Source organism: Scomber japonicus, chromosome 16 (assembly GCF_027409825.1).
Source record: "Scomber japonicus isolate fScoJap1 chromosome 16, fScoJap1.pri, whole genome shotgun sequence".
Lineage (NCBI taxonomy): Eukaryota > Metazoa > Chordata > Actinopteri > Scombriformes > Scombridae > Scomber > Scomber japonicus.
Window position 1 is genome coordinate 17,337,342 of NC_070593.1, and position 16,907 is coordinate 17,354,248.

Below are 16,907 nucleotides of genomic sequence, written 5' to 3' on the forward strand. Positions count from 1 at the left end.
GCTCTCTCCACCGGAGGAGGAGGGGTTCTGGGTTGGGTCTCCCCCTGGCCGCTGATGAAATTCCGTGGACGGGATCCCCCTGGGACTGAGCTGCTACATCTGCTGCCCTTGTGCACGTACAGGGAAATCGCTCTGGGCATCTCATTAATGCGGCTCCTATGTCTTATCCCTGCCTGCGAGATTTCTGCTGCAGCCTCTCCCGGTGCACGGACAGGCTTTGTGAGAAACGTTTAGCAAATATTGATAGTTCTTGGCGCATGGAGGAGATCAAAGGGGAAAGGAGAAGGGGGTGTCTGAATGGGAGAGGGGGAATAATCGGTGCACAGTGCTTTCATGAATGATTTATGCAATATAAAGTAGCCTATTCCTTGGGAAAAAGCAAGATTTTCCTGCCAGAGTTGTGTCAGATTTTGAGTAGGTTTTTTTCCTAGAAGTAAAAGGTAGTAGCTGTGTTTAGAATTTTACTGAGACCAATACGTGTTTTGTTAATGTAATGTAAGTCTAGCAAATTTGACACAAAGCAGATTGAAAGCTTGTTTGGCAATACTGTATGTGACCATCATCATATATATATATATATATTGGCCTATTTCTAACATCTCGCTCATCACTCTCCTCTGGTTTGGTGTATTAGGCAGCAGGTGCAGTGATTTTTTTTGGCCATATTTACCACAGCAGTGAAGTTTCAGTACGTTGGACAGCGACCATCCCTGCAGACTCACAGTCCATCCCACACACACTCAACAAGAGACACATGATGCTTTATTGACTTGTTTTAATCAGTACTTTTGAATACAGGGAACAATAAAGCAGGGAAGATAAAGGCTGTTACTGCAGCAGAAGAGCTGTAAAAAGAAAAATGTATGCGTGCCACCAGAATGAAATTACTGAAGCCTGGTGATTTTTTACAGCCCTTCACAGTTTTCTGGACTGCAGTTGTCATTGTAACACAAGGGGGCACAATGAGAGAGAGAATGAGAGAGAGAGAGAGAGAGAGAGAGAGAAAACGAGAGAGGGTTAGGGTTGGAGTTACATACACATCTTGCAAAATCGTCAAAAGTCCACGCCTTCATGTTCACAGGTCCGATCAACAGCAGCATTTTACAAAGTTGGCAGCATTTGACTGACTGGTCAAGTGGTCCTAAACATTTCACAATTTTGTCAAAGAACTGTTGAACTGTTGAGAACCACTTAATCAGGGAGACCACAAACGTCTTCAGGGCAACGTCCGTCCTCTTAATAGTTGCTTCCACTAGTGAAAGGGGAGCCGCTATTAGATTCTGAGGTGATCTGTTTGCTGAAGACACAAGTAAACGAGTCACAACGACAGGTTCAGGACAGGTGTTAGAGCCTAGGCCTGCTGATAGATAAATGTGTAAAAGCAAGAAAAGAGGCACAACAGGCCCACGCTTACCTGGAGAGGATGGGCTCTGTCCTGGCGACGGTGTTCTCCTTGGTGTCTGTGCTCACACTGACTGACTGCAGAGGTAGAGCTCTTTATATAGTGTTTTGGGGCTAGGTTCATACAAGCCTCTCATTCAGAGAGGAATGAGGCCCATGCTGGTTCAACCGGATGAGCTGGGTTCCACCAGCAAGGAGCACGACGGGGCAGCCGCCCTGAAGACAGCAAATACCAGCTTCTACAGGCTGAAAGTCACATGGACACCTGAAACTTTTTGTTATCTGTGTGTTTGTCTTGATTCCGGTTAAACTCTTCATTCAAATCACAGTCTCTGCTCACATTGGGTGGTGTTGGTTTTACGCTTGGGTTTGATGCAGTATTTCTCCTGAAGGCATGATGCCATCACCGTGAATCCAATTATTATTCTGAACACATTTCTTTAGAGGACACAAAGGAACACTGCACACTAATAAAAATGACCTCCAACTATTGGGTAGACGCCCACTAATTCATACAGGAAAACCATTTGAAAATTGCTATGGAATCTTTAGCCAGGAGCTGTAAATGTACAGTTTCATGTGAGGTTCATGGGGTAGTTTATCCTCTTTTTTTGGTGCAACACAGTAGAAAAAACAAATGGAGACATTACTTTGAAACAAGAGATTTATTTGTATAGCTTTTTACCCACAGGAGAAACAGACCAAAATCGCATTATCTTGCACTTTTTGATTACAACAGTGGGATAATAACAGCAGTAGGATATCAGCAGTGGTATTACATCATTATGATTTGTTTGTACTTTAAAATCACAAGTAATCACAAAAATAAGGAATATTCCTTTACAGGTGATAACATTCAAAGTGTGACAAAATCCAATCTGGATTTGTTGAGAAAGAAAAAGATTCTATCAAAAGAGAAGCAATCTTTTCACATCATTTAAAAGTCAAGGAAAGCACAATACATCATCATCATCATCATTCAGGCATATTATATATGACTCTTAGATCACAGAAACTTTGGACATTTTCAGTCTATGTTGCATAGTCTGAATTTCCTCTTTTCCATTTCAAAGTGACAGATATGCCACTCTTCTAGCGTGACAGTCTGTGCCACAAACAGGCTGGATGAGTCTGGAGGGTAACTGCAGGTTTTTGTAATACCTGTTTAACAGACGGAAAAAGAACATCTCTATACTTTGACCACGATGGAAACAGTCAGATAACATCCCAGATAATGACGAGAAAGTCTTATTTTCATTAGTTTATGTGATACTTTCCAGCATCTCACTACAAAAATAAGTATAAAAATAAAATCTGTGAATGTACCCTGTACTTTCGGATGTCACAAATATTATTGCTATAGAGACAAACAGTAATGGTACAATACTACAGCAACTCATTTGATATAAAAAAGATTTAACCACCGTTCTTCATTGTTGAAGGAGTAATGGGAGCTTTCACTGCTCTCTGTCTTAAAAATGTTTGGGTGATGTTCACCCTTAATTCCCTAAATTAAACCCATTAACTGAGTCTGTTGTTCATACATAGACATAAAAAGCACTTGATTAAAACATTCAGTAATATGTTTTCTCATACATAAGGCACATATGCATACATCAAGTTTTGCCCTTTCTGGGCACTATGAATAGATTTGGGCGGAAAGACTACATACAGTTATGGCTTTTAACAATATGTAAATATAAGCATTCTGCAGACATTCCAAGCAATGGCGACTTATTGAAATTTAACAGGAGACGGTGTGATGAGGACGGCTTCAGAGGAAGTGGACAACACCCGTTGCCTGAAGTAGAGGTCAGCTCACTTTCCGGTCATAGTGGCGGTGAACTCAATGACTCCGCTCTACCACAGAAATGATAAGAGACATGATTAATATGACGCACTAATCAGGTGAGAGGTGTTTCTACACTCTTGAGTACCAGTGTTCACACATGAGCACAAACACACACTGATTGTCCTAGTGTAAAGCAGGCTGTGCAGGTTCAGGATTCTCAGGCATTGTGGGCAGACCTCAAAGCCATCACAGATAATCACATTTTATCTGATACAGATTAAAAGCGAACGGTCCAGGCATGCTCAACTCAAATTCTAAAAACTAGAGCATAGAGCAATTATTTATGAATGAATCAGTCAATCTGATGATTACTTTATAGATTGTTTGATTAACTGCTAAAGTACAGTGTTGACTGTTGGACAACCGAAATAAAAAGGAGAAATAATTGTTTTTCTCATTTTTCTTTTGTAGTAGTTCTTCAAATTTGAGAAGTTGGAACAAGTTACCGGCTTGTGTTCAAGATTCATTTTCTGTTTGTAACGTTTAAAAGAAAAAAAAGTTAAACATTAAAAAACTAAAAAAATTTCATGTTTTTTCACTGCCAACTATCTATTGGATGGACTGGAGACTTGAGTGAATTGACTGTAGGTATGAAGCATTTATTGGATGCATTTGTATTTGGTGCCTATTAGTACAATGCATGCTGGGATTCACAACTCACAAACCTGAACAGGATAAGTGGGTAAAAAAAAAAAATGGATGGATAATGGGCATGAGGTGATGTGCAGAAACAGAAAAGTGGAAGCCACAGCAACCATGCTAAGGGGGATCTCATGCTAAATATGGGAAACACACACATTCACTACACTCATTTACCTCATATTCATCATCAGATTCATCCAAACCTATCTGAAATTAAATAAGACACTAGCATATTAAGTAGAAGCAGTTTGTCCTGAAAGAAATCGAGATATAAAGCAGCTAGAATACATAATGGCGGTTACCTTTGGTTTGTTGGTCTCGAGCTTGAGCAAATGTCTCACTACTTCAGTTTTGCCAAGAGCCTCAGCCTGGGCCAGGAGGAGGAGAAACATCATGAATAAGAGGAAATTCTAACTATGAGAATTTGTTCTTTAAGAGGAATATACGTCGCCCAGTAGAACCCACCACTTGACTTGCTGTCTTCCCGTCATAGCTTGGTTTATTCAGGTCCGCTCCGGCAAGATGCCATATCTCCAGGCCCTCCAAGTCACCGCTGGCTGCCAGACTAACACACAGAAATTGACAGTATTATTACAATAAAAAGGGCTCTGTTTCTCAAAATCACATTATTAGAACAAGCACCTTGGCTGCTACTCAATCCAGGAGACAGCAGGTGAAGGACAACTTGTGTAAACACGCTTTTCAGAAACTGGGCAAGTGCACCAAGTCAACAAATCGATAATGTTCATGACTCACAGATGTTTACAGAGCAAGTTGCTGCCTTTTGTTTTACTTCTGCAGCGCCACAGGATTTGCTTACTGAATCTTACTGAAAGCCGTGTTTCTGAAACTCTAAATTGAACACAACAGGGGCCAGCCAGTGTGTCGCACAGAAGTCGGCACTAGAGATGCAGAGGAGATCCAAAACTATGCGGCCAGGGAACATTCCTACAGTTTGTGTAACAGCGGGACAACTGGTTGTACCTGTGTCAACTATGTAGCATGGGTCACTAAGGATGGCTGCGCAACCCACAAAATTTATGACTGTAGATGTGTGCAACTGTCTGAAGGCATGCTTTTGTGTGTCTCACCTGGACAGTTCTGTTCCTGCTTCGTCCAACTCGTCTCTGGAGAAGTGGGCTCCAGTTTTTCTCAGAAGCTTCACCACTTCCTTACGCCTAAGTTAGACAACATGCAGCAGGGTTTAATAACTATCACAGTACAAGTAATATATAAATACTATCACACTACCATTCCGTTCATAATAAGCTAGAACACACACACTTAATCATTGAGTGATGATCCCTTAATAGGTATAAGGAACTGTTTGAGGGCATACGTGATAATTTTACATTTTAGAACTTGATTTTGTCATTTCTACACTTCTGAATTTTTCATTGGAAGAGGCTGTGTGGCAGTGGTTGTTTGGCAAGTAGGAACATGTTCCTTATCCCCCACAATGAACCGCCCACACAGGAGTCACCTGCAATGACATTTGTGGTGACAAGATTTTTTTTTTAAAAGGCCTAGAACTGTCCACACATAAATTAGAACTGTGCTTCCTGCACAATAAGGGAAGTCACCCAAAAGCTTAATTGTTTAGAGGTATGTGGGAGTTCAGCCTGAGAAACTTTTAAAAGGGACATAGAAGAATTCCTGTTCAGTGTTAAGTAGCCAGTATCTCTCATCTGTGAAACTGGGAGCAGGCTGGTAGGACTGGTTCAGACGACACTCCCCACATTCGTTTTTTTAACACCTCTCGACTCTCGCTGCCATTCCTTATATGGGCATGAGGCTGTAGCATGCTGTGAAATGCTGGTGACATTCAAGGTGTATAAGAAATGTTAACTTCCTGAAAGCAACACAAAGTCCAGTTCTATTACTTTGGTGTCACGTCCTTAAATACATTTTGGAAAGGCATAGGGAGCTACGGTGTGTACCATAGCAAGTGTAATGGCAGGTGTTACTGCTCCATTGCATCTTTAACCATCACAAATGGAAACAAGTCTATACTTGCAGTGCCAACCGTTAAAATAGGACAACAGCCACTTGTCACAACGTTTTCACCCTGGGGCTAAACATAGTACTAACACAGCAACATAAAGTGTGACGTCCCAGATAGACGTTTAGCTACAGCAATGTCAGAAAATGACAAAAACTGAAAAACAGCTTTGGTAAAAATAAACACTGACTAAATTGTCAGATAACAATTAGCCTAATTAGCTTATAATTATTGCTTGGCCTCTATACTGCATTACCAGTTGCTCTCTTGGTTTCTCCCTCCTCTTCCCTCTCTCAACCGCTGTCTCTTCCTGTCATCTAAGCAGAGCCAGATTTCCTACCTTGCAGCACCTCATTTAATGAGGTCTTCTGTAAAGCAGCTATTAACAACATATTTTCAACAAACAGAGGTTGCTAATGGCCAAAAGGGGGATTTTTAATGTCATTGCTTCCAACTTCATTAAATGCCATTATGACTTTAAAAACAGACTGACGAAAAACAAACAGTACTTATTGTTTCAAATGAGGGGTGTCTTACCTGAAGCGTACAGCATTGCTCAGTGGTGTGTCTCCATAGCGATCTCTGGCATAGACTGAAGCTCCATGACTCAGTAGGTACTGCACCACATTGAGGTAGCCCTCACTGGCAGCAATGTGTAGGGGTGTACGTCCATCGTAGTCACTCAGACACAAGTTATTGCCCTGTGTCCAAAGAAAACAAGGAAAACAGGATATGTCCTAAATATCAGTCACATTACACAGTATGTCAGTATGGTTTATTCTTCATTATTGTTCAGCAACCAATATGGAACAAAGGCAAATAAATGAGGTGTAAAGGGCATCGTTTAAATTACAATGATTTCAAAACCAAAATATGATTACAAAAATCTAATTTGGACAAGAAAATGTGAACATGACTTTAAGTGTAAGAACATAACCTTAACTTGGCCGTTAAGACACTTTATGGTAAACTAAGCAGTGATTGCATACCAGCTCAAACACATACATGTGACCGCTGGGAAATAGTCCTGTGTCACCAGTCTAGCTTCATCTTTTGTTTGGCTCTGTTTGTCCTGCGTTTCCCAAACCCCTCTAATACACAAATAGTGGCCATGAAATTTTGTTGGTGAAGCATCACAGTGAAGGGTTCACCTGAGTGTACTGACCTTACAAATGAAACACAATCAAGATAAGCTGGATCAGATGCATCTCTATTAAAACAGTTGAACAGTGTCTGCCATGTTACGCTCAGAGCATTGATACATCTGCTTTTGATGATAATAAGACTGTAGAAGGTTTCCCTGTGCAACACTTAATGTGTGGTGACTCATAGGTGGCGTGTGCCCAGAGAAGCACACTATAATACTCCTAGTGTGTGTGTGTGTGTGTATGTGTGTATTACCATTTCTCTTAGGGCTTCTAAGGCCTCTATGTCTCCAGTCTTTGTGGCAGCACATGCCAGTGTGGGAGTCAGGGCATTGCAGATGGCTTTCATCTCCTGTAGACACCACAAGTTTTAAATCAATAATACTGATGCTAAAACATATCTAAAAATGAAATAAATTAGCTTTACAATTTAAATGCATTTTTGGGATAAACTTTTAACATGGAGTATGTGAGTCTCATTGTGGCACAATTCTCAAAAATGTCTTGACTATGGTGGAACAAACATTTTGATTTTAGTGTGTGTAGGTTTTAAATATTAACCCTCACCTCTGTGCAGTTGATGCTCAGAGTCTTGGCGATGATCTGAATGAAACGGCTGTCGCTCATGCACAGCGTGGCTGCTCCTCGGTCAGCACTCATCTCACCTCGCAGGTTGTCACTCATCAGCTGGAGAGTGACACACACACACACAGACACACACACACACACTTAATTTTTCCTATGTTTTCAAATATCTATGTGGACAATGAAGTCATTTATGAATTTAGACACAAACCTTTTTCTTGGCTTCAATACTAAGATTTGTTTTTGCCAATACATAGGACAGCTTTGACAGGGCGGCCTCTGGAGTCATGTCGCCACCGGGAATCAGCCCTGCATCCAGCAACACCTGAGGAATCATAGGGACAAGTGATTGGATTGATTTCTTCTCTCTTGTCTGAGTCAGAGCAAAAAAAAATTTAATTGGGAAATTTATTATCTACCAAATGCAGATGGAAAAGATCATGATCGATGAACGGGTGACACGACCAACCTTGCCAGTGTTGTAAAAAGCAGACACAGTCCCCTTCAGACACTGGGTGCAGTTCATGATGATGGTACCAGAAGCAATCGCCTTCTTCAACTCTGCAATCAGTTCAGGGCGGTTATCGGGGGCATTTCCACTGCCGTAGGACTCCAGGACCACACCCTCTATGGCAGACTGCAGGAAAGCCCTCACCTGGAAACACATATAAGCACATTTTTATATCACAAAAACCACAAATTTATGGCAAACTGAATTGGCTGCTCAACTAGGGAGAATCAAGATTGAAGAATTAGTATTCCATGTCATTTTTCCTGCAGCCCTCCAAAGCATGAGACCATACACTCTCCTAAAAGCCCATCTGGTACCATCTATGCAACCAGTATCTCAGTCGCTGGTTGGCTGGCACTAGGAGGCCCTATACCACATCATTAGCCATGGCATATGACTAGAATGGCAGATGACTGAAATGGCAGGAAGGAGAGCAATTAATCTGAAGGTGTTAGCAAGCATAAAGTCACTTGGCAAGAACAAGGCAGTTACCATGAAATGTGAGAAGAAGGTATCATTAAAAGTACCAAGTTCAGTCAGTAATTTTTGATGTGATAAGCACTTTGTCAAGAACTGTTTGATGCAGATTACCAATGAAGCTCTCACAGACGCAAACGCAGTGGTCACACAAGAGCCTGGAGCCTAATCAAAAAAGTGCCTCATAAAGGCAGTTTAAGGCTCTAAGGAAGTCTTGATAGCCAGGCTGGGCAGTGGGAGCAGATTGAGACAGTAAAGTCACTCTCCCAGCAGCCTCTGGAGAGGGGGAGGTGTAGCTAAATGTTACAGCATCTATGCCAACCCCCCCCCCCCCCCCGCCCCGCCCCCCCTTTACAGTGTGATTGGTCATGGCCCATAACTCCGTCTCATCTTTCTCCGGGCTGAGCTTTGATGGCAGTTTACATGACCAGGAAAGTAACTTAACGTGTGTACTAGCACAATTAGATTAGTAAAAAACAGATTTTGAGCAGTCTGTCACCTTTCAAAGAACACATCTTTAATTACACTATAATAGTCTGAGAAGTAAAAACTAGCTCATTATAACATTCTTAGCTAAAACATTTACAATATGTTGTTTTTTAGTTTATTACTCCCCTTGATGTAATTACCAATTAATAATGGAGTGCCATTAGATGATACTGATTCACAAAGTGACTTACAGCTTCAGTAGTGATTCCTGGGAACAGCCTGAGCAAGCCCACGTTCCGGTTCAGCTCGGTGCTGACTCTAAACTTTGATGTGGTGTTTGGCATCCACACGGTGTCCCAGTCAACTACAGGAAGAAAGAAAGGAAAAAAAGAAACTCTCTCATTCTATTTTATTTCATTTTTCTTAACTATTGAAGACAGCCCTTTTAGGACACTGGCTTACTTGCAATGTCCACTTCAGTTGTGGCCAGAGGAGCCAAGTTAGGAGAGCTGAATGCATTGTAACTCCCAGCATCCACCTTGGTCACACGATTCCCTCTGTAGAGTTTGTTGTAGAAGTACAAGCACACCTGAATAGACAGAGACACCATGCTACATATTACTCAATGCACTACATTTGCTCCTGTGCAAATGAAAATCCCTTTTACACAGCAGAACCTATGGGATATATACACTGTGCCTGGATATCTGCGTTTATGGATCTAAAAATGTCAATGCTTAAGCACAAGTAATCACAGTATGTATAACGGATGCAAGTTCAGCCGTACAGACATAGATAAGACTTTTCCGTGTTCTTCCTGTTCTGATAATTGTTGTTCAGTATTGCGAAACACATCTCATTGTCGTTAGAAAGCATTCTCATCAGACGAGCTGTTTAGGAGAGGTTTTGTTATCTTTTTGCATGCCAACTGTGCCCACACCTGTCTTTGAAGAACACGGCACATTTTCTCAATACATTACAAAATATATACATTAGGTTTGTAATATGACAGGGTTACTTATTCTACTTTATCAATTAGTTTGGGATTCATTTAATTTACTACTTATCTCCCGCACGCACACAAAACGTCTTGACAGTAATAAAGGAAGTCTCAAAAGTCTGGGGTCTCACATTTACTTTTCTTCTCTCTCTATTATTCACAAATACAGCATATCCTCACTTTTTTTCTTTGAGGCTGATACATAACACATATCTAACAATCTCATATCATGTTTGTGAGTATTCTCTCTGTTTCCTCACCTCAGGAATACAATATTGGCCAGCAATCATTAGCGCCCCCAGCAGGTTGCCTCTGCCATCATTTTTCATCTCATAGATAGGCACCTGAAGACAAAAAAAATCTTATCTTGAGAGGGGAAGTGAATACTTAAAATGCTGCAGAAGTATTTTATTCTTTGCCGTGTGGCGTGAGACTTCTGCAGACAGCAGTTCTTACTTGTGAGCCGGTGAGAATGACTGGTTTGCCCAGATGTTCACACATGAAGGACAGGGCAGATGCTGTGTAAGCCATGGTATCTGTACCATGAAGGACCACAAAGCCATCATAGTTCTCATATTCTGTCTGGAAATCAATAGATACACCATCAATTGTGACAACTTTTTAGACTGATGCTTGGTTTTTAAAAGCATATATTATGTGTTGTTTATCAGTGTTATAGATAGGGAATCAACTCAAAACCTTAAAATTAAAAAAGGAAGCCAGCAACAAGTACCTCAATGTCCCTCCCAATTTTAGCCCAGTCTTTTGTGGTCATATTGGAGGAGTCCAACAAAGGGTTGTACTCTACAATAGTGTAAATTATCCTCCGTTTTTCTTTACTCAACCTGAAAGAGAAAAAAAAGAGTATGAGTTTCAGTCATCACATACACAAACTGAGTCTACATATTTACAAAAAAACACAACAGCCAGTTATTAATCATGGGTTTCAGCTGTCAGAGCATGTAGAAAAAAAAAAGTCATGTTAATTATCATATTATTAAATTACAAAAACTAGTATGTTTTGAACAGGCCCACTATTGTTTTTTTAATTGTTATTATTGTTATCATTATTATTAATACTCAATTTGGGCAAATTAAATGTTTTTACTTTATCTATAAAAAAAGACCCCCCCCCCCTCTCCTGAATGAAATGGTACAGCCCTCAAGTTATCACATCTTCCATCAGAGTTTGCACAGTTGCTGCGATGCTGTTTTTCAACGGTGACTGTGAGGATTGAATTATGTCAAGATGTCAAGTAAGAGACAGCACGAGTCTGGAACTGAAAAGTTAAAAAAGAAAAAACGTAGAGGTGACGCCCATGCATGAATTGCTGATAAATCCGTGTTTTATAGGTCTAATTGCTTTGCTAATGACTGTCTTCATTGTGTTCATTTAACAAAGTTGGATCAAGTGCTGGTTAAATGTCAGCCATGAGTTTAAAGAATGGTAGGGGAACTCCAAAACCAAGCCAACTTTATGAAGCGAAACATTCTATATTTAGTTGAGCCTTCTGTCTCAGCAGCAAGTTGCCAAAACCTGTTCCAGGCAGAGACAGACCTTTGCAAGTGTAAAAGGGAGGGGCACGGCAGTGCATATTGTTGCATATTGCAAAGTAGGCATTTTCATTTTCCATGGAAAAGTATTAATGTTCTGTGAGATTTTACCACTGTGCAGTGAAAAATACAGGCAGAGCTGAAGGACATGGTGGCTGTTTCAATATATCTGGGCCCATTTGGTTCAGTTTAGGGCAGAGGCGGGGGGAGGGGGGGGGTGCATGTATCCATATTTATGTTGCCTTTAAGTGGAGTTTAACTCAGGCGTCCCATGGCCCCACCTGCGACACTCCGTATAAGGCAGCGTGACTGGCTAAACAGCCATGGAAAGATTTTCCTTTTAATCTCCGTTTTAAAGAAACAGAGTGGGAGACACCCCCGCGAAATTACCATAGGCCAGCCTTCTAACATGGAGATATGAGCTGAATGGAACAGCAGGGGGAAAACCGGGTGAGCCCCAGTCCACACAACCAGGGGTCCTAAACACACTCTTCTAATTAGCCTTAAGTCTACACACGGCCCTACAACATATGCTGTTGATAATCTTGAAGCCAAAGTGCCACAAGAAGAATACCATTCAAATCACCAATTATTCATCTATCTGGCAGTGTATCCTAAGGTGTAGCAAAGCCACACATTAGCATACCCGTGCTAAGATGCCTCATAGCTTACGAATAATGAATATGTGTGTGTGTGTGTGTGTGTGTGTGTGTGTGTGTGTGTGTGTGTGTGTGTGTGTGTGTGTGTGTGTGTGCGTGTGTGTGTGTGGATAATGGGGAGCTCGAGAGTAGCAAGAGGAAGGCTGGAGGTGGGAGGGCATACAACCTTGTGGCGTTGCCTCTCAAGATCACATGAATAAAGCTTTTCAATAAATCAATAAACCAATTCCCTCCTCTGAAGTAAGTATTCAGCAAAGGCTGGGCATGCTATCAACAGTACACCCATTAGACTTCAGTTGATATTAACACTGTATAAACTCAAAGATAAGCAGATATTAAAGTAAGTAAATACAACACATAAGAGAAAAAAATCTAAAAAGGAAATCTATTGAAAGCATGCCCAAATATTCATGTAAAAAAAATCTTTTAAATATGAGCCTTGCAAAGATTTAATATTAGTAGTAATATTTAGTCCTCTAGAATAGTTATTATAAGCCAAAACTGCACAACCTCAAGCTTTTCACAAAACATCTACCACGGTCTGTTATATAGACATCTACATGCTACTACCCTGCAACTCCTTCAACTTTCACAGTGGCAGGCAAGATAAGAGGCGTAGGATCTGTATTGCAATTATCAAGGTTATGTTTCTGTTAGAGACACTGGTGGCAACAGAGGTGACGTAAGCAAGTGCAGAGACACAAAAGTACTTCAGGCGTTATACAGTTCCGTGCTCCTGTATCCTTCTTGGTATTTACCCCTATTGCTAAAGGCCACGTCAACATGCGTTTCCTGTCAGGCAAGCATTTCACAAAATACTTCTCTCATTGAGACAGGTAGTATAAGTCAAATTGTACTATAGGTGAACATATTTATTCCATAATACATGCAATAATACAAATACAATAATATCCTTTCTTACATTGATTTTTGTGGCAACTCTGTGTAATCTCCACTGCCCTTACTCACCTAATGCTCACATAATAATCTTTCAAGCACCAGATAATTATAGTTTTACTTGATATATCAGTTAAACATACTGACAGTTTGCCATAGGGAAAAGTTAACCCTATGACCCTCTCTCCAGGGCAGCTGACACATATAACTGATGGTTCTAACACTTTTAAATAAGCCATTAAAGCTGCAGTTAGTAAGTCTTATAAAAGTAACTTCTTGTCATATTTGCTAAGACTGTCACTATGTAAAGACAGCATTACATGAAACTAGTAATCTGTAAAAGAAAAAAAAAACAGGCTCATTTAGCCCCGCCTACTGCTCCTACTGCAAATTGCTAGAATCCACTGCAGCTGGGAATAAAAATCAATCAGAGGCAGGATTGTGTCTGATGGAGTGTCTGACAGCTGTCGATCACTGCTCACGCACACAGCCCCCTCCCCCTTCCCCTTCCTCCTCAGCTCGGTCAAACTCATATCTCAGAGTTTCTAGGTAAGGTACAGCCATGTGCAAGTCACTGTAAAGCGTTTTATATCTAGCTGTGTGGAGTGTAGTTCATGTATTGCCGGTTGCGTGCACGTGGTCGGGTGCACGTGGTCCCGTGCCGTCGCGCGCATGTCAGCCTCCTCTGGGGGAGGGACTTTGGAGGCAGGGCAGGAGTGCAGTGGAGAGGGAGAGGGAGAGGGAGAGGGAGAGGGAGAGGGATCTGAATGTTGTACAGTACTTCTTCAAATTTGATGCTAAGTCCTCTCTCTCCTCAAAGTTACCAACTGCAGCTTTAAATACCCAACATGGATTATACATACAGTGAAAACACTTCAAGTGTAAAGTGCAGTAAATAGGCTACTGTATTTGTTCCCTACTGAGCAGGGAGGAATTCAGGGAGCACTTACGGCAGGACCAGGGTGTCTTCAGGATTATAGTAGTCATACAGGCAGGTCTTCTCAGCATACGCCGCATCGTGGAGAATAGGCAGCTTTTTCAGCATCGCCACAAGAGCGTTGGCTTCTGGCTTAAGCACTGTGGATCACAGTAATTGCACAAGGAATTTACCATCATCTCAACACCATATATCAGTCTCATACTGAACCCTAGTGGTAAATGTAAGGATAGCCATTTGTGCACTCTCACTGAACACTGGCACAAATTGTAGATAACGTGCGACAGCTGACTGCCACTCCAGCATCAGCCCGGAAAGACATCGAGAAACCTACGTTCTGAAATCATCACAGGCGAACTTTGTGTGTAACATTAAAAAAGGAAAATGACAATGCAATCATAACTCCATATTCACACAAAATAAACATATATCAAAAGGTCCAAAGTGGAGTTAACTTATGTTTCAAGTTATTGTGACATTGTCTAAATGTGTTGACACAATTTCCAAATTTTATGACACACAGTTAAAATATTTCACTCTGGGCACGCAGGTGGTTGAGTGGTTAGAGTGCATGCCATATACACGGCTGACCCCGGTTCGAATCCTGGCCGGAGGTCCTTTGCTGCATGTCACATCTCCCTCTCTCCCATGTTTCTTGTCTGTCTACTGTTGAATAAAGGCGTCTATGCCGGAAAAAAAATATATATATAAAAAAAAAAAAAATTCACTCTGACCTTAGACAAAGAACATCACTACACAGTTTGTTACTTTCTTTACAAGAGTACATTCAGTACATTTATAGTAAATGTACTTTTTTTAAAATCTACGGTCAGCATTTTATTTTATTAAGTAGTTATATACTTTATTTAGTCTATCTTAATTATTGTCATTCTTTAATCTGGCCCTTCAGTATTTGTTTCTCACCTCCCTAATTTGTTTTAAGTTATTTATGTTATGAAATTGAACTCTATCTATCTATCTGTTTATCTGTCTAACTAAACTGACAGACTTAATGACTAACATCACTGACCTAAGTCATGTGTCATAATGTGTGTGTGTGTGTACAGGCTGATGGATCAACACTCTGACACACAAACTGTATGTCAGCTCCAGGCCATTTAATTGGATTTAAAGACAAACCTACAATTACAATAAAAATGACAATAATTCTGCTGTATTTGTCAGACACTGTGTTGGCTTTATGAGATTAGGAAATGAAACAAATGTGAACAGCAAATAAGAGTGTAGGTGGCAGGACCTTTGAGTGTTATTTTGCCTCCCTGCATGGTCCAGATGTTGCCTAACAGCTCATGTCAACATCTAGTTATTCATTGAGGGAGTGAGTGAGTGATGCTCACACCCACAAGGCAGCTGTTTGTACAATACAGTAGTGTTCCCACATTATTTACTTTAGTCAGCTATCTAGAGTCACTTGTGATCGTACTAGTCTAACTTTTTTATTGAGCTTAAAAGTATTAGTTGTGTTCATCACTGATTTGGTCCACTTTACGTTTGGATTCAAAACACGACGTTTTATTGAGCCTGCTTACTCATATAGCTTCAGCTGTTAAGTTAAACTGATCGCAGTATGTTTTGGGATGCACGTGCATGTTGTTGACACGTAGTTCTTTCTATAGTCAAAGTAACATGATAGCAATAGCATGATATCAGCAAACTACCACCGACTCTAGCTTCCATAGCCACAACATACCACTACCAATAAGTAATAGCTATACTAATATCACTTTATTTAAGTTTATTTATTATTATATTTACTTATTTATTGGACATGAAGTGTCACTCTTCCATGGCACTTAGTCTTGCTATTGTATCCTTCAAATGTGCTTAAAGACCTGACCACACATGCAGACCCTTTAAGGAGTCAGACTGCAACTTGTGTCACAAACAAAGCAAGAGAAGAGAACCGAATCGCTACCGGTTATCTCCAACACATTTCATGTTGTCTATGTGTGTAATCTGTATCATTTGAATATGTGTAGAGTAATAAATTAAACTAAACTATAATGGAAAAGACAGAAGTTACACTGGGTCATAGCTACCGTCATGATCGACTTTCATTCCGATGGTTCCTCCGGTGTTGAGCACCAGGACCCGAGACTCTATAACGCAGGAGTCATCGGTATCAAGACGGTTGAGGGACGACTTGAACGACAAAGCCCTTCTCCGGCCCGGCACTAGCGGGTCACGAGGAGAAGGGTCGCACGGGTCCAGTTGTTGGTGTGATAGAGCCCGGGCAAGAGATGTCGTTGTGCTGGTGTCCGCCATGATGATCTTGAAGTGAGCAGATGCTGTCCCTTTAAAAACGCGCGTTGACAGTGTTCAAAACACAGTGGTCTTGTGGTGCTTTCAGTGCTCTGAAAACTGTAGGCTATCTTTCCCCCGGTCTTTTATACAAACAGAGAGCTTCCATCGTAACCATGTGATACAAAGAGGGCGGAACAGTCGTTTTAATTATATTTAAGTAGTATAATAAGTAGCACATTACTTGTCCCCTCCTCATTTATGTCCCGCTCTCTAATTTTATCCTTGACACGCGCCCACTCTGACGTCGTCAATTAGGGTGTGGCCTAACGACACCCATCAAATTCCTTCTACACTGTTGCAGGTTATGTGTGAGTCAGTGTCACTCCAAAACCTTTAAATGTAACTTTAAGGGATTGCTTTTGAATAAAATTATGTGCAATGTTATATTTGAATTGTATGAATTAAATAAAATAATGGCAGTTTTGTATACAACTGCTTCAAGTGAGGTTTTAATTAACAGGGGTGGAATAATGATTTTATTACTTTATTAA

The 16,907-nt window shown here is 40.8% G+C and overlaps 1 protein-coding gene across 1 annotated transcript; it reads right to left on the reverse strand.

Annotated features, from left to right (window-relative positions):
* Nucleotides 1–2,051: 2,051 nt before the first annotated feature.
* Nucleotides 2,052–16,531, reverse strand: aspg (asparaginase homolog (S. cerevisiae)). Its single transcript, XM_053336299.1, has 16 exons — nucleotides 16,152–16,531; nucleotides 14,105–14,231; nucleotides 10,778–10,889; nucleotides 10,501–10,626; nucleotides 10,305–10,388; nucleotides 9,507–9,633; nucleotides 9,296–9,408; nucleotides 8,097–8,282; nucleotides 7,839–7,952; nucleotides 7,610–7,729; nucleotides 7,299–7,394; nucleotides 6,435–6,598; nucleotides 4,987–5,073; nucleotides 4,361–4,460; nucleotides 4,198–4,263; nucleotides 2,052–3,261 (listed from the first exon to the last, which is right to left on the reverse strand). Exons 1-16 carry the CDS (start codon nucleotides 16,375–16,377, stop codon nucleotides 3,220–3,222), a joined length of 1,890 nt encoding a protein of 629 aa, XP_053192274.1. The 5' UTR covers nucleotides 16,378–16,531; the 3' UTR covers nucleotides 2,052–3,219.
* Nucleotides 16,532–16,907: the final 376 nt, after the last annotated feature.